Source organism: Vespula vulgaris, chromosome 14 (assembly GCF_905475345.1).
Source record: "Vespula vulgaris chromosome 14, iyVesVulg1.1, whole genome shotgun sequence".
NCBI classification, from domain to species: Eukaryota; Metazoa; Arthropoda; class Insecta; order Hymenoptera; family Vespidae; genus Vespula; species Vespula vulgaris.
This window is the reverse complement of record NC_066599.1, coordinates 744,856-766,760: the sequence shown is the minus strand read 5'-3', so window position 1 is coordinate 766,760 and position 21,905 is coordinate 744,856. Positions and strand designations below refer to the sequence as shown.

Below are 21,905 nucleotides of genomic sequence, written 5' to 3'. Positions count from 1 at the left end.
GAGAAAAAAAAAAGAAAAAAAAAGGAAAGAAAGAAAATTAAATCTATTGTTAAACGTGTAGATACATGCGCGCATTAATTTTACTTTTAAAACTAACTTAGCTCTGAAAAACAAATATACTTCTTCGCAATGGGACAGACGCAATAAATTATCTTTGGGAACTTCTGATGATGTCTTTTTTCTTCGTTCTTTTTTTCTTTTTTTTTTTCTTTTTCTTTTTTTTTTTTTTTTTTTTTATTCTGTATTAAGGTCAGTAACTCGAAATGGTATTTTTAATAGACGACCATGTTTCCTCGATCGGTGCCAAGACGACGACGGTAATTAAAATTGCAAGGAAAACGATGATTACGACGACGTAAATGCCAAGAATAAGTTTTCTCAGGCCAGCTCGCTAAAACAGAGAGAGAATAACAGCTGTTAAGATAAATTATTTCTCTCGCCCTCTCTCTCTCACTCTCTCACTCTCTCTCTCGAGTATATTAGTAGAATCTTATCGTTACTAATGAACTTACAGGAGCTTCCATTCTCGTATCCGAGCTCGTCATCTGTCCACGAGGATTCATATCCTTCATAGGGAAAGAATCTCCTCTCTGAGCGGACTCTCTCTCCGGTGCATAACCAAGGAACTAAATAACGCGATAAAGAATAAAAACGAAAATAAAAACAAGCAAAAAAAAGAAAGTCAACATCAAGGAAGTTACGCTTCGTAATTATTCCTTGATCCTTTATTAACAACCACGAAAGTGATCGATTTACGACCGAATAAATTTAGCATTCATTCTTATACAAATTAAATTATATCGCTCGTTAATTATTTGCATAACTCAAACGACAAGAGCGAACTACAAGGACGAAGAGTGCGACAGCGTGTATTTCCGTAATTTTGAAAAAAAAAGAAAAGAAAGGAAAGAAAGAGAAAAAAGATGAAAATAAAACATGAAACGAGATGCAGAAGGGAGGCTAGGAATATGATTATTTTTACTTACGGTGAGTGTCACGTGCGTCAAAACGTGAAATATGACATAAGCGACCAAAATCCAATCGACCCATTCCGGAAGTTTGGCCTTGTTCAATCGTACAGCGAAAAATAGAGCGACGACTGCGAAAAGTAATTTCACGATTGTGCCGATCAGCAATTTATTATGGAAAAATGTGATATAAAGGAATAAGGCAGGATTGGGAGGTGTGGTGAGAGGGGAGAGGAGGAGGAAGAACACTAGTTACCGTCTGGCAACGTAAAGCTGGCGATTTAAATTCAAAACTTACTCGCGCAAATCTGTGCCGCATTCCCGATGAACCAGTGGGTCCAATTGAAAAGTTGGCGCCTAGGTGCACCTGGTTCGGGCCTCATAGCCGCTATGAATGGTTGTATGAAACATAAAATCGTCGTGGCCAATCCAAGAGACGCGTGGAAAGTTTCGGTGCTCCACGTACCGAGCTCAACGAATATAACGACGATAGCAATCAACGTTAGAATGCAGGTAATGCTATTCAGGAAGGTGTGCCACTTGAAACGAGAAGAAAAGAAAGGGAAAATAAAATAAAGTAAAGTGAAGTGAAGAAAAGAATACGAACGTCTTTTATCGTCTATTGTTCGTAATCTTGAAAAGCTTAGACAATCTCTGTATGGAATTTATTTAACACTAAGAAAATCAGCGATCGATATACTCTGCTCACTCGTTATCGTAAAATCGAATAATGCGACTTGAATGCAAACGATTCGATAGCAAGGATCGATTATAGTTCATAACGCGATAAAATTTAGGCAATTTAAAAGAAGATATTCGCGAAGAAAACTTACGGCGAACCAATGATCCTTTCCACACATTTTGGAATGAACCCAAGTTTGTTTGTAATATCTTGCTAAAAGTATAGCGATCGAAGTAGTACCCATCCATGCAACTATCATCAAGGAACCGTGAATATGAATCAACATGTTATTCGATGCCGTGAATGAGCCAACGTCGGACAATAATTTTGCTTCGCCCGTAGAATCATAAAGTAGGTTGTGATATCCTACGCCGTTGGCTAAAACACACAACAAGCTAAGAATGAGATATGTAACGAGTAACGCGAAGAATATGACGCGTTAATATTTCGTCAGATCAGATTCGAGTGATTAAACGTAAACTTTAATACCTCTCAACTCGCTACCATGAACCAACAAAAGATAGTATGGCTTATTGACAAGATCGAATTTATGATCTTGCATTACGGTTATCTTGTCTCTCCAGAATTTGCATGTTATCAGGTCATCATTGAGCGAAGCTGATTCGAGTTGAACGCTACCTTGTTGCTGTAAGAAATTAGAACGTAATAAATAAATAAATAAATAAACCGATAAATAAATAAATAAACGAACGAACGAACGAACGAACGTATTAAATAAATAAATATAAGTCGATTACAGTGTATCTACGCGTTCAAAGATTTTTAGCAAGGTTTAACGAGCGTTATTGATTCTGATAATAATTAAACAACATCTAATGAAGACTATTAATTATGCTAAAATAATTACCAAGCTCTGTCGCTCGTTACGCTTGTTAGGAGTATTCCATGACGTGTGTAATTTGATATCACTTCCCTCTATTGTACATTCCACCACGCTATCGTCACCCTGTGTGCATAATACATGGAAGAACGCATTCGCAGGTATTAGAAATAAGTAGAAGGAACGAACGAGGAAGAGAAAAAAAAAGAAAAAGAAAAAATCAGAAATAGTCCCCCGCGCTAAATTAATTAGTAACGAGACAGGAGGAAATACATTTTCTTTTTCTTTTCTTTTCTTTCTTTTTTTTTTCTTTTTCAATCAATTTCAATTACCATTTTATTATTTTCCGAGAGCCCAACGGCAACGTATTTTCCTTCTCGTCCTTGCATCTCGAAGAGATATCGGTCTCCGCGGACTAACACGGAGACAGCAATTTTACAATTCTTTGTCTGTAGACAGCCAGAAGGCAATCCAAAGCAATTCTTTGTCTCGCTGCATCCCTCATAAAAGGGGTCGTCTTGATTACTAACCTGTAAGATATTCATCAATGAGACACTACCGCGTCCGAAAAAAAATTAATATGAAGATAGAGAGAGACAGAGTATTCTAATATTTCTAATATCATTCCAAACTAATTAAAAAATGGACGGATGCAAAATATGAGCGACCTCTTCAAGGGGACAATTTTCTACAGGTGAGAATCATTTTTGATCTGATAAGATATTGTCGATATAGGTTATTATTATTATTATCATTATTTCTGGAAAATTTGGCAATGGATAATAATTTAGCAGATTTTCATTTCTATTTCTTCCTTTTCTTTTCCAATTGAAAATATCTTTAATATAAAAAAGAAAAAAGAGATTAAAGAAAAACAGAGTATCTGTCAACGTCCTTGAAGAGGCTACATTCGTCAATTGGGATAGTATTCTGGTATTCTATAGCAAGCGTAATAAAGGCAACATAGATAGCATTTCATTTCGTTTCATTATCATCGTCATCGACGTCGTCGTCGTCGTCGTCGTCGTCGTCATCATCGTCGTCGTCATCTTTGACAAATGATTTTCTCTCGACGTTTCAGTTAATTGTAGACTTTAGTTAGGATTGAAGCTGACTGAAGAGAATGCATCGCATGAACGGATTAGACATTGGATAAAGCCAAGGAGACGACAATCGGCAAACTTTCCTATATATGCAGGAGAGAACAAACTGTTCTCTACTTCTACTTCGTTTAATCCTCTATCTCGTACAAGTACAAAGTAAAATGGGAGAGGATGGAAAGGAAGGGTAAATGAAATAGTTTAACAGAAGGTAAATACGATGAGATGTAAAGATAATAATAACGAGTAGAAAACATCGACATAAATCACTCAAGTCCAATTAGCTTATCTCTTTCTCTCTTAAGATGCAATGCAAACTGTCGAAATAAAAATATATAGATATAACGACAAATCCAGGATTGTTGATACTTGCATTTTCTCTCTTTCTCTCTCTCTCTCTCTCTCTCTCTCTCTCTCTCTCTTTCTCTCATCTGTGCAATTTTAACTCGTCTTTCTCATTATATATTTCTCTTCTTCTTACGCTCCGGGACTATCACTGGAAAGTATAAAAATGCAAAATGCTGGAGAGAACGACACTTTTATCCCAAGACACTCTTTGCAAACGATTTAACTAACCACTGGCATTGAAAATATGTACAATCTATGTACAGTTTTTAATAGTTCCATTAGTATTTAAAACGTTATCGTTATTTCCAAGTTCGATTTAAAATTACATATACGTAAACATAAATATAGAAGATTATTAATATCTGATATAATATTAGCTAACTGGTATTAGTATCGATTCAACTATTGTTACGAAAAATTTAAATCTATAAATATATGTAAAATATTACATATCAATATATTAAGATATTATCTGATACGACGTTAAGAGTTCTGTACCAAATTTCTACGACAAAATGAAATTAATTTCGTCGTTGAACGTAAAAGATTTAGCAAAGAAACCTTACCAATTCTTCGTCGTTCTTTGGATAATAATATGGCGGCGTAGTTGTTCTCAAGGTCGTCGACGATGTCGAGGAAGTCAGAACGTCGATGGATCGTTTCAGAACGGTAACCTTTGGTGATTCAACGCCAACCCAATATGTGGCATAATCCTGAGCGAAGGTAGAGCTATCGCAGAAACCAATTTAAACGACATTAATCAACCGAAGGGAGAAGGGAAATCCTGAAATCGTTGAATACGAATCGATTTGCTAGCAATGATGCTGTTTACCGATGACGTTAGACACATTCCTTCCAAGTATATCTCTCTTGAATATCAAAAGACGAAACATAACACGAGTGACTCATCTACGACGAAGACAACGTTATAAACGATGACAACAAAAACTATTTTGTAAAAACGGAGAGAGAGAGAGAGAGAGAAATATAATTGAATTAACTTTTACAGAGAAGATTTTTCTTGTTTGTATACGTTTCGTACTATTTACGTTAAGGGAAATATAATTATACTACGACATAAAATAAAATATATATAAAACCACGTATATTTATGTATATATTATATCCTATTAGCATCTGTGCTTCTTAAAAGAAAAAATTATCCAGTATCAAAAGCCGACATATATCATTATTACACATCGTTTCGAATATTCATTGATTTCTCTCGCATAGATAGAAACCTTTTATAAACTTATTTTAATCGGCTTTATTTAATACCTACTTGAAAATAATGGTACCCTCGTAATGAAGCGGCGCAATCCAATCGAATTCAAGATTATGTTTCTTTTCCTTGCTGTTGTGTGTAACAGCGTTCTATGTGACAAAACAAAACGAAAAAGATATATATTCGCATAAGATAATACGTGAAATTCATAGGAGATTTTTATTGATTTATTATAAATTAATATCATACGTACTTTAACACCGGGCGTACATTCGACGAACTTGGCGATTTCCGGCAAGTTGCTGAACTCACCGATCAATTCTCCGGTCTCAACGTCTTTGGCTAAGATCAAGAAACCCTCATAAGCAAGGCCCTGAGGACTTCCGAGTATCAAACGAACTCTTCCCTGTCCCGCGGCCGGTAAAACTTGATATGGCGGATACGAACTCTGAAGTCTTCCTCCACTGTGCCTCGGTGTCAAATCGATGCACGTCTTTGGAGGTGCACCACTCGAATAACCATAAATCTTTTCCACCAAAGAAAGAATGGCTATTGGTATCAGGAACAAACTGATGTCTGAAAAAAGAAAAAAAAAATTAAGGAAGTACAAATATGTAGAATCTCAAGAACGGAGACATATATATATATATATATATATATAGATATTCTTTTCATTTTTTCTTTTTCCTTTTCCTTTCCTCGACCGGTGTAGAATTTTCTCTCTCTCTCACCTGCGTCCTCTCAAATCTCAAAGGCCACAGTTAAACCCTACAAACAAACGCATACGTGTCCGCACATAAGCATTCGAGTTTTCTCGCGACACGTTTACTTGCACAAGTTTAAACGCTTTAAAAAAAAAAAAAAAGAAAATAAAATAAAATAAAAAGGTGTAGCGCGGGTCAAACGACGTTGTAATTACGTAAGAGTCAGTCAGTTAGTCGGAAGGGTGAGAAGGACAGAGGGATGGAGAGGAGAGGAGAGGTTAGTGGTGCAAGGAGAAATTTCAAAAGCTACCGCTCTCTCGCATATAAGAATGCGCAAAGCGCCAAGGGAAAAAGCCAGTAGGCCGTGTAATCAAAGTCAGCGCGCGCGTAGGTGAAAGTTCTCCGAGATTCTTTCATTTTCGTGCGTTGGTCGCGCCTTCGAATCGTAAAGAAAACGAGAGAGAATTCTCTTATTCAACATCCATTACAAAGGAACATACATACGTATCTACTTATGCTTCTACGTACGTATGCACGTACATACACGGAGAAAAGTAGGAATGGACAAGGAGAGACAGTCCGAGAGACAAAGAGGACGATAGATAAATAGATAAAGAAAGAAGAGGAAGAAAATATATATTTAGACAAGGAGAGAAAGAGACAGAACATGTACAGCAATTTCAGTTCGCCGTTGTAAAGACAATTGTCAGCGATATCAGCGAAAAACGTGAAATTACTGTGTCACGTACGATGGAAAAGAAAAGAAAGAGAGAGAGAGAGAGAGAGAGGGAAAGAGGGAGATAAAAATGTAAAGAAAGGAAAAATGGAAAGAGAGAGAAATAAAAGAGAAATAGATCAGAGTACGGTAAAAGCACTTTTTCAGAAGAGAGAGAGAGAGAGAGAAAGAGGAAGTTCTGGGTCTTCTGGTACTTTATTCGCGAGGCGTCAAAATTACGCCCGCTAGCAAGTTAATCGTTTCTCTGGCTGTTCGAGCTTTTACCTTTCGTTTGAACAAAAAAAAGAAAAGAGAAAAGAAAAAAAGAAAAGAGAAGAGAATTTGGGAAAGGACTTAGAACGAACGAGAAAAACGCGTTACGTCCGAAGTAGCTGACTAACGTAACAAAATTTCGTAAAAAAAAGTCTTGTATGAATGAAACAAAGAAGTGGAATGATCGATGGATCCTTTTTTCCTCTTCGAAAATGATCTATCGTCGTTTATAGTGATTGATTTCTTTTTTATTGAAACGGTAACGTAATTTCTTCTGCGATATAAAATTAATTCTTTTTTTTTTTATATCTGTGGAATACCTCTTAAAAATAAAGGAAAAAAAAGAAAAAGAGGAAATTAATTTCTTCGTTCCAACGATCGAATATTAAATTAAATTATTATCAATATTTTACTACCTTGCGTGTAAAGTATATACGATCGTTTTCATTATCTTATATGCAGTTATCCTTAGAAAAAAAAAAAAGAAAAAAGTAAAAGTAAAAGTAAAAGTTAAAGTAAAAATAAAATAAAAGTCATTCCTTTCGTTAACTCGATTGGATTATAAAATTGCATTACAATGGATACACGATATACCTCTGTGCGAAGTAAGTACGTATGTAGAATTATTTTTATAATATACTGTTATTCCCCTTGATAAAGGATCAAATAATTCTTGCATGTATTATACTATTGAATTGCAAATGAAATCACAAACGGAATATATGATTTTTCTCCTAACCCGGAGATAAAAATTCTTTCTATGAAAATAGAAGAAAAAATAGAGAAAAGAAGAACGGAAACAAAAAAAAAGAAAATAAGAATGAAAAAGATAGAAAAAAGAAATAAAAAATAAATAAATAAATAAATAAATATAAATCTGAAATCCGTTTTATTTTTTATTCACGAGCGAAAGACCTCGTTCTCAATAAGGTTACTATGTGAGAAATTCGTTTCACGCTACTGGAAGGATAATTAATGCCACGTGAGATTCATTAACGTCGTCGTTTTCTCGTTACCAACGTTTTTCCACTTTTTTTCTTTGTCTCTCTCTCTCTCTCTCTCTCTCTCTCTCTCTCTCTGTCTCTGTCTCTCTCTCTTTAATACGGGGAACATATCTATAGCGTGAGGATGCACGAGATCTCGGAAAAAGTTTTCTCATCTTTCGCAGCGATTTCATGGATGCGTCAAACACCGGACATTCGAGTTAGCAAGGTCAATTAGACTCTCGATTAGTCAGGGTCGATTCGTTCCGTACGACTTTCGAGTTAACTTCTCGCGCCTTTCCCAAGTTTCTTCTTTTCTATTTGTCTGGCCTATAACGCCGAACGATTTTTCCTAATCATGCATTTTTTCTCTCCTTTTTCTCTCTCCTTCTCTCTGTCTCGCTCCCTTTCTATTCCTCTTTCTCTTTCCAACCTTTAACACCGAGCTAGAGACAATTTTCCCCTGAAAGTTCACGAACGAAAAAAAAAAAAAAGAAGCAGGCAAAAGAACAAGAACAAAAAAAAAACACCGATACAATTTCTCCTACTAATTACGTACCGATCTGAAGAAAATTTAATTACCTTCATTTATTTCGATTCAATTATCCTTCTCGCAAAAATGACGTATTTCAAATTGTTTTTTTTTTTCTAGTTATAAAATCGTCCAATTGTTACACAATAATATTATATAACAAATGTTTTAATCATCATCATCATCATCATTATTATCGTTATTATTATGAAACGAAATCTACTAAAAATAATAAATATATAAACAGTTTACACTTTCTTCCCTTACGACTATCCCTCACACCCACCTCCATCCCATTCTCACTCCATTCCTATCGACACGAACTTGATAAAATAAAAAAAAAAAGAAGAAAAAGGAAAGGAAAGAGAAAAAAAAGAAATAGGTCGGTAGTTGTGTAGTTTCGTTAACAATCTCATCGTTACGATCAAGCACGAGAAAAAGTATATAGGAAAATGTAGAGAATTTCTAGTGGACCGTGAGCTCATCTCTCTCCCTAGCATAGAAAAATTCGATGGATTCTACAAAACGAGTCGGCCGTAGTAAAAGGTTAATTGCGTGGAAGGACAGCGAATATAACTCGTTCAAAAAAAAAAGAGAGAGAGAGAGAGAGAGAGAAGAAGAAAAACGAAGAGAGAAACAAATTCGACATGATTAAAACAAAAGGAAACGACAAAATAAAAAAGAGAGAGGAAAAGACTATAATATACGTTATAAATATATATATATATGTGTGTGTGTGTATGCATGTACGTATCCTATGTATCTATATACGTATACATAAAATCTTAATCAGGGTTTTGCATTCGTTACGCGAAAGTGATTTGCGATATATGACGAAACGTGCGTTAAAGATAGAGAGACAAAGGTAGCAGGGATGAACATAGTAGGATGGTGGGTGTAACAGCGGAAGAAGAGGAAAGAGGAGGTGGAGAGAGTGATAAAGAGGGAAGGTGGGGGAGGAGAGTTAAAACGAGGATAGGAATTACGTGTTGAGCACGAGTGCCGATCGATGTACCTACTAGGAAAACTTGCAAACGCTTTGACAGGACTTTCGCATCTGTATCCGTTTTCACGCGATCTCTCACTTATGTACGCACACGCGTGTATATATACATAATATATGTATATATGTATACGTACATATATATGATACATAGGTACTAGACAGATAGGTAGGTAGATAGGAACAACGTCAGGACAAGTTGGATTTATTCCCTCGATAGAATATAGAAGACAGGTGCGACCGTATCCTTTTCCTTTTCTGAGAGGACAATCGAGGATACGTGTGAGAGCGAGCGAAAAAGAGATATAGGATTAAAAAGAAATGCGAATGAGTATACGTGTGTGTGTGGATGGTAAGATGGGTGGATATAACTGACTGGGTGTGTACGTGTGTGAGTGGAAAAGGATAGATGCTGATAGATCTTTCTTTCTTTCTTGCTTTCATTGTCTCTTTTTCGTTCTTACACGTCATCTCGCGTTCGTTACGATATTAACGACGAAGAAAAGACAGAGAGAGAAGAAAGAGAGAAGAATGAATGGATGAGCGTGAGAAAGAGAAAGGATGAATGAGCGTGTAAGAAATGGATGGATAAATAGAATGAGATTGTTTGTAAACGTGAGAGAGACGGAGAAGATGCGAGAAAGTGAGAGAGAGAGAGAGAGAGACTTTAAAGGACGAGCTAATGAATGAAAGAGATATATGAAAAGAGAAAAATAAAATTATTCTTCGCGCGTGGATGTACGTGCGTATGAGCGAGAAAAAAGATTTTAATTATTTTAAAATAAGAAAAAATATATAAAGACTTCGACGAATACGTCGTATTTGATTTATCGTATATCGGTTTGCTCGATAGATAGATGGAATCGTTCGTCTATTACTCATTCACGCAACAATTACGGCGATGAAAAAAAATTGTTTACTTCCTCCTCCTTTTTTCATTTTTTCTGACAGATTTATATATATATATATAAAGTAAAATAAATGATTATACGTGCGTGTGTATGTGTGTGAGAAAGAGATCTAATTATCATTGGAGAGTCAGTTCTTCTTCTTTATTAAGTTGTATGTATATACGTATATGTATATATATATATATATGCAGATACATATATATCAAAAAAGAAAAAAGAAACAAGAGAAAAAAATAGATATTAGATTAATTGTATATTACGCAGGTGTATGAGAAAAAGAAATAATAAATCTAATTATCATCGGACAAATGCACCTTCGAAAGGAAATGAAAAAAATGTAGGTTCTTAAGACGAAGTTGTTTGATCTAAGAACGATTCTCTCTCGTATATGATTATTCATTCTATTGTTCGACCGAACGAGTACAAGGCTTCGTGACTTGTCTCTGCCTTCTGTTACTCTTCCAATCTCCCTCTCTCTTTCTCCAACTCTCTGTAACTCTGTAACTCTGTCAGTCGTTTTTCTCCATTAAGAACGAATACTCTAATTCGCGATAATTCATTGTGATTAATGGACTCTCCGATCTTCGCTAACCCAAAAACCTCCCCGTTGGTCGCCGTAGCTGTTCGAAATTTCGCCGAATTCAATATTGTTCGTTCCGTTTTATTAGAATAATATCGATCGTAAGTATCCATTCGGTAGATTTAAAGATTGCTCGTTCGAGAAGTAGATGAATTATTATTACGTCCATACTTATATCGAGCGCACGTTTTTCGACGAGTTTCATCGAGAAATAAATTCCAAATATTACGTACTCGTCGCTACGAAAATTATTTATTCGTTTATTTATTTTACTGCGAAAGCAAAAATTTGATCCATTTTCCTCGGGAAAGCGGAAAACTCGACTGACTCGAAGTGATATTTATACTCTACTTCTTCTACTTCTTCTTCTACTACTTCTTCTTCATATATGCATACAGATATATTTCTTAGGATCGATAGGACCCTGTCAAACTTAACGCAAATCATTCGAAAGAAGTTGGATCCCATCGGAGACACGTCGCTCGCACGATACGATCTTCTAAAGCGCGATGTTTAGGGAATATGTCGTCGTGGTGACGCGACTACGATGTCCTAGAAATTCCACGCTCAACTTCGATTTTTCTTTTCCATAGTATCTGTCTTTGAAGCTAGTTGAACGAACGCGTACGCTCTATTATCCATCCTCGTTCTATTTTATAAGCGAATGCGAGAACGCGCTTAAACGTAAATTTTAATATCGCTCGTATATTTTAAATATATTACTTTTAAGCGTTATCGATATTCTCTTTTGTTTTTAATTTCTCATTAAATGTCTAGTTTTTAATACGGATTAATAATGAGTTACGTATTATTCGCGATATGTAATTTGCTCGTTGTTAACGATATGTAATCATATATTTCTCTTTTTCGTACGACTGATTTTTGCTTACTTTTCCTTTTTTCTTTTTTTTTCTTCTTCGTTGACCTCCGAAGTAATTATCTAATGCAGGCAAAGCGGGCACAACTACGTACTTACGCGAATACTCGGCCGTATTCGAGGCGTGAAAACGAAAAGGTTTTAAATTGATTTCAAACGTCAAACGCGAGATCCTAGGGGCCATGAATTTTTGAAACGAGCACCTGCTCGGTGGCGAACGACTTTAATCGCGTGTTCTCGAGTCTCGATCTTGAACTGCTTGAAAAAATATTTTTTCTTTCTTTCTTTCTTCTTCTTTATTCTATTTTTACTTCTATAGCGGTAGCATAACGCCGAGAAAGTCGAACGATTACGCGCTTACGGAATCGTAATACGAAATTATGATACGAAATTATTATCAAAGATAATTTCGCGTATCCTATTATTTACCGATTCGTTTTATATAGATAATAAAAATACGTAGTACGAATAATTAAGCGCATGTACTTATTGATATCTTTTATACGTATTTCCAGCCTTTTCTAATTCAATCGCGTTACAATCCGTTGGTAGTTTTACATCGATTTAGATCAACGCAATGTCATACTTTCATCGAAATACGCCGTGTTCTCCTCGGCCATTCGTTCTGTGAAAGCCGCGTTTGATCATTTAACCGGAAGGTAATCTCGAATCCGATCGAAAATTCCTTTTATACGAATGTATATAAATCGTGTCTACGTAAATCGAAGATAAATCGTTTTTAAACTCGCACCGCGTGTTATTTATATCAGGATTTTTGAATTTGCCGGGCTTCGGCGTTCGTTCTTACGAATAACGTTCGAAGAGACTAATCGCTTCGTCTATTCGCCCATTGACATCTTTAAGTCGTTTGAATTTCACCAAAAATAAGTAAATAATTGAATAAAGAACAAATGCTCGTAGATAAATATTATTCCAAACATTTTTAATATCGTTCGAATCGTAATGTCAGCGTGTCAGGTGATATCTACCTGTAGAATCGAGCAATCGATATCGACGTTGTTCATAGTAAATGACCGTATATCTCGATCTTTCGCATTACGACGAAACGTTTGTCTTCTTTTTTTCTCTTCGTGCAATAATAATGTTGAATTTATCGAACCGTAAAATAGAATAGCTATACTTTCTAACAATGCAATTATGGCAATAATTATGTTAGGAGGAACGTAACATAGCCATAAAAAGCATTAACTCTTTCAGTCGCAAGATTCGTAGAAATTGAACTCGGTATGCCGTGAATACCGTTAGGCATGCGTTCACGAGTCGTAGCTTCGAACGAAAGAGAGCAACGAAGAGAGAGAGAGAGAGAGAGAGAATTTAAATCGAACGCGCTTCGAGGTTAGGTATCGATCCGAAAGAAATTACAAAACGTACCTTATAAGAATAATACCAATTTCGATGATCGGCGAAACGTCGAATGAAAATAAACTTGTTCTTTAAAAGAGAAATGTGACATTAACCAAATACAATATACTTATCGCGGTTATGTAGGTACATTGTAAATAAGTACGTACTTCAAATTTCAAAGAAACGAAAAGAAACGTAAAGAAAAGAAAAGAAGCGAAAAAGAAGAAGAAGATGTCGCCGAAACGTTTCGAAAGATATTATTTTTCAACGATCACGCTCGATCACGCTCGAATAAACTCGAATACCACTTCTCGACGCGTTGTAATACGACTCTTGTGTGAGAGAAAGAGAAAGAGATAGCTCGACGTTCGAGCGAATCTTACCGTGAAGAAAGGAGAGAGAGAGAGAGAGAGAGAGAGAGAGAGAGAGAGGAGTGAAAGAGAAAGAGAGAGAAAGAGAAAGAACGTCTTTCACCGCATACGATAAACACACCTTTCTCTTGCGATCGAACGGAACAAAACAAAAAAAAATATATATATAGTGTGTGTGTGTGTGTGTGTGTGTGTGTTATATATATTATATTTATCACATATTCTACAAACACGGAAAGCTGAGTCACAAACGTTAAACGCACTTCTCGCGTGTTTTTGAAAGCATTTTTTCGTTTCGTTCCGTTTCTCATTCCTTTGACAAGACAGAAATCTTTGATCCTCGAAAAAGCAGAAAATGTTACTTACGAAACTTCATGATTCCAGCGATCGCAGCTGTTCCTTTTCTTCCGCAGTGATTCGAATTCTAGATCGTGTGCGAGAGTAAAGAGAGGAAGAGAGAGAGAGAGAGAGAGAGAAAGAAATAAAGAGAAATGTTGTGAGAGCGTGCGTCTGTCCGGTCGGTAAAATCCCTTCGCAGCGACACGAAAATCCACCTAACCGGCGTCCTTTTTATCCTTAACCCCTTTCGTTCAAACTTCTCACACTTTTTGATTTTCTCACTTCCTTCACGAGCTAAACCACATAGATTTCTTTTCCCAATGATAGTTTTATCCTCTCCGAGAGGCAGCTACCATTTATCGATTGGAAAAAAAGTCGCGACGTAAATGATTTCAAAACTAAAGTCAACGATGTACGAAGTGATTTTTCGCGCCGACGAGACTCGACAAAATGGCGAACATAATAATAATGACCGAGAGTACGCCGTTATTCTCCTTCTCTTTTTCCTTCTTCTCCTTCTCCTCCTTATTTCTTCCTTCTTCCGACAAATTTCTATCTATATACACGTATATATTTTTCCTTCTCTCTATCTTTTCCTTATGATATTCCAACTCGTTTTATTTCGATATTTCGAGAATCGAAATATCGTCGAGAGTTGGTACTACGTAGGTGGATGTCCTCGAGTTGCAAGCGCGCGTGTACGAAAAGTTTTCTGAATACGTTAAAGAGAGAGAGAGAGAGAGAGAAAGAGAAAGAGATAGAAACAGAGAGAGAGAGAGAGAGAGAGACAGATAGAAAGAGACAGAGAGAGAGACAGAGAGAGAGAGAGAGAGAGAAAACACTGATATATGCGAGGATTATGATATACAGATAGAAAGAGAGAGAAAGAAAGAAAGGAGAAAGAAGAGCGAGTGAGACGGAACGAAAACGAAATCTCGCAAGCGAGAAAACTTTCTTACGTAATCTCTCTCGCACGGTCAATGATTTGGAAAGAAGTGTACGGAGGATTAAAAAAAAAAGTGAAGAAGAGAGGGTAGAGAGAGAGAAAGAGAGAATGCGAGCACCGTTCGACGCGTCTAGAACCACACCTTGTCGGATACTGTGTACAGGGGATACACGAATCGAGTTGAAAGGCCTCCCGGCTGCCTGGACTGGGTCAGGACCGTAGTCACGAGCAACTGGCACCACCTGCTGCTGACTCCTGCCGTTTTATTCTTATTGATCCATCGATCCGTAGGCTTTGACGACGTCGACGATGAGACAACCAGAGTCTCTCTCTTACTATCTTTCTACGTTCCATTCTAATTCGATATATATATATACATATGTATATATATATATATATATATACATATATCGATCTAAAACAAAAGAAACAAATGAAATGAAAAATCGTATAACTCAAGATCGTTAATCGATTGTTATAATATTAAGAGAAACGTCCTTTCGAAGATAATAAGAAAGAAATGAAATAAAAATTTTGTCGGAAAACGATCCCATCGTCGATTCGCGAATTTATTACAATTTGGTACATGCGTAAAAATGATTAAAATCAACGTTGAGAGGTTATGTCTGTCCTATCTTACCGCACAAATTCTTTCGACGATTCATAAACTTTCTAATATCGATCATAGTTCTTATCGATAGTAAAAGCGCGAAGGGTTTTTACCTTTTTTCCATTAAAACTATATATTCGATTGTAATATATGAGAAACGTGCGAGCCATGCAAGCTTCTTCTTACGAATAACTGGTAATATTGCCTAACGTCAGGTCCTTACTTTCAAATTTAATTCGACGCTCGGCCACCAGGTGGCACTTTGATGCCATGTGACCAATAATCGATCGTTAATATCGAACATCGATTATGTATAAAATTATTATCCGAAATGATCGTAATTACGCTAATACATATTAAACTATTAAAACAAATGCAGGTGTATGTATTCTCATAATATTCGTATAATTCCGAAAGAAGAAATTGTCACAGATGATATTTAATTTAGTTTTTATAATCGTAACTAATCGAATTATTATTACGATCTGATTTAACACGATGCGTGATACAACACAGAAAAATTCAATTACAAGAATATCTAACGAAACAGAAGAAGAATTTAACCTCAAATAAAATGCTCGTACATACATATATATATATACATATATTTTGCGGTAAAAAATGATAACGACAATAAACTTAAGTAATCAAAAATAAAAAGATAACAGAATTGATAACAGTCTTTTAAATTCGTAGAAATAAAATAATTAAACGAGTGTACATATAACCTATGAGCTATGGGATTTAAGTTTGATATACGTACCTGCCCGTATACTTACGACTATAAAAGAACAGTTTCCCTTTTACGACTCCCCGTTACGTTTTACGAAGGCAATCGAAGAAGGAGGAGAAAAAAGAGAAAGAGAGGGATGCAGAGGGGAGAACGGAGAGAAGTATAGTGAAACAATACATCGAATGATTCAAGGCGATACGAAGAAAGAACTATCGAGTCAATCAAGGTAACGTAAGAAAGTATAAAATATAACATAAAGTACAAATCAGAGATTTCAATTTGATCCATGATCCATAGTTCGAAACGTGTATCGAGAACTAAGCAAAAAATAACTACTATATAAAGAAAAAACTATATATTATACGTGATAAAAAGCAACGAAAAAGAAAGGAGAAAAAAGATTCGAAATATTGCGATTGAAATCGTTAACAATGATGACGAATGGTGTATGAAAATTTCTTGTTCAAGTACCATAAACGTTTCATTATCTTTAGCTTCAATCGTTTTCACACGCTTAATTCCTCTTTACCGTTCCCTATCTTTTTCTATTCTTCAATTTGTCTTCATCTCCAACCTCTTGGTTTCTTCGTCGAGACTCTTTAGAATTTTATTCACGATCCTCTTCCTCCTCCGCTTCTTCCTTTCCCTCCTCCTAACCTCTCATCCTTCTCCATCGCCATGTTAGGTTTACACGGTAATGACCGTTATTTCGACGCAAATGTATTCCCCCAAATATTACGAAATATTCGATTACATTCTTAAGGCTGTTCGTCGCCTTTCGCTCCAAGTGCGTGTGACTTCAGCGACACTTACGGACAAAATGTGAACTACAAGCGCGAGTGGCGACAGTGTCGCCCCCATGCGTCTATCGTATCAATTTATAAACTCGTTAGGTATCACGCCCGCGCAACATAACGAGAGGATTGGTGCGTTAGAATAGAAAGAGTTTAGTAGATTCAAACTCAAACTTTTTATTCATTTACATTTATATTAATTTTTTAATGGCGGCGTATCTATCGTAGTAATCCATGATACTTATGACGCGGCATCGCTCTCATTTATTTTTTAATATAAATCCATAAAAGATACTAAATATAATTCGTAGGAAAATAAGTGAAACCACGAACGAAAGCAATGCAGAAAAATGTACTTTATATAGTTGAGATAGTAATGAACTAACTTTTTCAAATTAATAAAATTAATATATGATACATAAGTATATATTCACTAATTAGTATTTTTTACCAAGTAATCGACAAAACTTTAGTCGCGTCAAATTTATATACTTTACGTACATTCGTTCACAGAGTTCCGATATATTCGTTCTATTTATTCGTGCAAATATTATTGAAGATATAAAGTGATTATATTCAACTATTCGTTCAGTAGTACTGGAACCTTGTTCCACTATATCGCGAGCTGGCCGAACCAGACTTCATCCCTTAAAGGTCGCTGAGCAAAGTAAATGAATATAAAAGTTAGTAAATGAAAATAAATAAAAATATATAAGAGCAACAAAGAAATTAAAATTATAAAATCGCGGTATTATCAGATATAGAAAATGTAAGATCTTAACGTTCAGATATAATTAAAATGAATTTTGGAATATAACTGAGATAAGCAGCCATTCGCCCGGTAGTACTTGTATCATACTGTATTTCAATATATTACAAGTAATACCGACTCAGGTCCCACCACGTGAAGGTTGCTGCATCTGAGGACCCACGGGCTAACGGGGACTCTACTCTAAAATTCGCGTGACCGGCGTGATCAAATAAACGGCGTTCTATAAAACGAAGTCCTCGGTAGGACTTTTAATCGCGCCCGAACACTCCCGGGAGTGTTATGATAGCGGTGACTCTACTCTAAATTCGCGTTCGCGGCGTCCATGCACCAACCGAGAATTCAGGCCGCTAACAGGAGGAGGGTCAGTCCACGCTTACGGATAGCAAACCATATTACTCGGCAGGACACGAACCGACACACGACCGGTCATTATTCGGTTTAGCAATCAAACGAAGTCCATTACCGTAGGACTTTTAATCGCGCGCGAGAACACCACGCCTGTGCCCGCCGACACACGCGCGAGTGTTCTTTCTATCCTACCCGTATTCGCGTCTAACGATCGCGAGTATGAACCGGCCCGTTCGAAGATACATCGGACTTGAGCTGATATATCAAAATCCATGAAGAGGAGGAGAAGAGAGAGAGAAGAAAAGAAAACTGAAACATGCGCGCACGTGAAAATGAAAGAATTCGGAATAAAAGAAAGAATGGACATCCGGAAGGTATAATGAAACACATACACGTGTGAAAACCATGGAATTGAAAAGAGAAGATGGATACACAATATCGCAACAGCCGACTAAAACCAGAGTACGAAAATAGAGCTCTATTTTGCGATACTGAGAGAAGAGACCCGCACAGAAGCCCACGCCCATGAGCCCAACTCATGGGTCCCACCCGAGAGGAACTGCAATAAATAATCTGGAATAATTATCTCAATTATTACAGAGTTTTAAGTTTCAATGAATAAAAATGACTGTGTAGTTATTGCCGAATATACGGAAGATGTAAGAAAGAATGTAAAATGTGCGAACTTCGACTTTTAATTTGGAATTATATGGAAAAATGTTGGAAAAAATTTTGAAATATGCAGCCATTCGCTCGGAAATACTTGCACCTTATAAGATTTCGATATAAAACAAGTACTTCCGACCCAGGTCCCACCGCTTGGAGGTTGCTGCATCTGGGGACCCGCGGGCTAACGGGGACTCTACTCTAAAATCCACGATCCGAGATGCCTTTCCGCTTCGGGAGCTTCAGATTTCTCAGCAAACTGGAGATGTATAAAACCCCGCTTACAGATCGCTCCACCGTCCACGCCGTCGGCTTCAGACATCTCGAGACACGACCGGTCGTGTCTATATTTCGATCTCAAAATCAAAACGTAGTCCTCGGTAGGACTTAATCTCGCGTTCGCGAACACCCACGCGTGTGCCGGCCGTCACACGCGTGAGTGTTTTCCCTATCATTCGCGTACGGAAGCAAGGAGACATACCCTCCCTGCATATAATAAATATTATATGCAGAGAGGTTCCATTAACTTCCGTGTAAAAATCCCACGATGATTGGTCGCTCGGTCACCTAACCTGAAACAGAATAAAATAAAGCAAGAAATAAGTAAAGTGCAAAAATTAAAAAGTTAATAATAAAAATTAAATATAAATACAAAAATTAAAAAGTTAGTAATAATTAAATAGAAGAGCAAAAATTAAAAAGATAATAAAAATTAAATATAAAAGCAAAAATTATATGCAAAATTAAATACAAAAATATATGTATATTCAAAAACTTCCCTGTAAAAATTTAATTTTACGATGCTCGGTCCCTCGATGATCGTTCCCTCGATGATCGCTTCCTCGACGACCTAATCTGAAACAGAAAAAGAGTAAAATAAACGATGAGAAAAATACAAAGAGAAAGAAGAAGAGAAAAAGAATAAAAGAAACCGAGATTATTTGCGTAAGTGCGCGTGAGAAAAGTATAATTCCATACGTCAGATGTAAAATCAGAGTACCATAATTGAGTTCGATTTTCTCTAGTGAAAGAACGAAACCCGCCTAAGGCCCACACCCGAGGGCCCCTCCCAAGGGTCCCACCCGAAAGAAACTAACATAATTAATCTCGAATAATTGTTTCAATTATTATATACATATACGTTTCAATAAATAGAAATATGTATAATAAATAACAAAGTTATTTTCTATATGTTATATAGGAAAGTTGTTTTATAATGTTCAATTAATAAAAATATATATTATATAGTAATATAAATAATAGAATATAATACAATAGAGTATTATAAATATTATATAGAGTAATAAAAATAATAGAATATAATATAATAGAGTATAATTAATAGAAATAAATGTAATAAATATGAATGTATATGATTAATATAAATGTATATAATTAATAGAAATGGATATAACATACAAAAGCTTATATTAATTAAATAAATATATCTCACGATGATCGGTCCTTTCATGATTTATTTCTCCATCATCCAAACATGAAACAGATAAAGAGCAAAAGAAGAAAAGTTTAAGAGAATTATTATAAATAATAAATAATAGTAGTAAGTAAATCATAATTAATAGTAGGTAAGAATAAATAAAAATGAAAGACATAGAAAAGTGCGAAGAAATAGTTTTCTGTGGATTTGTCTATTTAAAAAACTACTATGTTCAATTAACTCATCTGTCGATATATGATTAACATTTAAATTATATTATATAATTTAAAATATATATAATTTAAATTTTAGTTGGAATTAGAGAGAGAAAAGAGATTTTAGAATAACATTGAAATATGCAGCCATCCGCCCGGTAGTACTTGCGTTATACGATTATTTATACAATTTTGTTAAAGATTTTAGATAACATATAATTTAATTATAAATGTTAGAAATAATTTAGACAAAGATTTGAATATATCGCAAGTACTACCGACCCAGGTCCCACCGCTTGGAGGTTGCTGCATCTGGGGACCCGCGAGCTAACGGGGACTCTACTCTAAAATTCGCGTGACCGGCGTGATCAAATAATCGGCGTACTATAAAACGAAGTCCCCGGTAGGACTTTTAATCGCGCCCGACACTCCCGGGAGTGTTATAATAGCGGTGACTCTACTCTAAATTCGCGTTCGCGGCGTCCACGTACCAACCGAGAATTCAGGCGGCTAACAGGAGGAGGGTCAGTCCACGCTTACGGATAGCAATCCATACCGCTCGGCAGCACACGAACCGACACACGACCGGTCATTATTCGGTTTAGCAATCAAACGAAGTCCATTACCGTAGGACTTTTATTCGCGCCCGAGAACACCACGTCTGTGCCCGCCGACACAGGCGTTAGTGTTCTTCCTATCCTACCCGTATTCGCGTTTAACGATCGAGTATGAACCGACGATACATCGGACCTGAGCCGATATATCAAAATCCATGAAGAGGAGGAGAATAGAGAGAGAAGAAAAGAAAACTGAAACATGCGCGCACGTGAAAATGAAAGAATTCGGAAGAAAAGAAAGAATGGACATCCGGAAGGTATAATGGAACACGTACACGTGTGAAAACCATGGAATTGAAAAGAGAAGATGGATATACAATATCGCAACAGCCGACTAAAACCAGAGTACGAAAATAGAGCTCTATTTTGCGATACTGAGAGAAGAGACCCGCACAGAAGCCCACGCCCATGAGCCCAACTCATGGGTCCCACCCGAGAGGAACTGCAATAAATAATCTGGAATAATTATCTCAATTATTACAGAGTTTTAAGTTTCAATGAATAAAAATGACTGTGTAGTTATTGCCGAATATACGGAAGATGTAAGAAAGAATGTAAAATGTGCGAACTTCGACTTTTAATTTGGAATTACATGGAAAAGATTTTGGAAAAAATTTTGAAATATGCAGCCATTCGCTCGGAAATACTTGCACCTTATAAGATTTCGATATAAAACAAGTACTTCCGACCCAGGTCCCACCGCTTGGAGGTTGCTGCATCTGGGGACCCGCGGGCTAACGGGGACTCTACTCTAAAATCCACGATCCGAGATGCCTTTCCGCTTCGGGAGCTTCAGATTTCTCAGCAAACTGGAGATGTATAAAACCCCGCTTACAGATCGCTCCACCGTCCACACCGTCGGCTTCAGACATCTCGAGACACGACCGGTCGTGTCTATATTTCGATCTCAAAATCAAAACGTAGTCCTCGGCAGGACTTTATCTCGCGT

General features: G+C 36.4%; 2 protein-coding genes across 4 annotated transcripts in view; both read right to left on the bottom strand.

Moving 5' to 3' along the window:
- LOC127068837 (pikachurin) overlaps nucleotides 1-249 on the bottom strand; it is a 46,941-nt gene extending 46,692 nt beyond the window's left edge. For all 3 annotated transcript variants that reach the window (XM_051005132.1, XM_051005131.1, XM_051005130.1), the window contains exon 1: nucleotides 98-249. The gene's annotated coding sequence lies outside the window, so the exon portion shown is untranslated. The remainder of the gene's footprint in view (nucleotides 1-97) is intronic.
- LOC127068839 (putative ferric-chelate reductase 1 homolog) lies at nucleotides 29-14,899 on the bottom strand. Its single transcript, XM_051005138.1, has 12 exons — nucleotides 13,845-14,899; nucleotides 5,418-5,740; nucleotides 5,222-5,313; nucleotides 4,506-4,668; nucleotides 2,824-3,021; nucleotides 2,519-2,617; nucleotides 2,140-2,296; nucleotides 1,802-2,028; nucleotides 1,267-1,507; nucleotides 987-1,099; nucleotides 513-626; nucleotides 29-391 (listed from the first exon to the last, which is right to left on the bottom strand). Exons 1-12 carry the CDS (start codon nucleotides 13,852-13,854, stop codon nucleotides 251-253), a joined length of 1,878 nt encoding a protein of 625 aa, XP_050861095.1. The 5' UTR covers nucleotides 13,855-14,899; the 3' UTR covers nucleotides 29-250.
- Nucleotides 14,900-21,905: the final 7,006 nt, after the last annotated feature.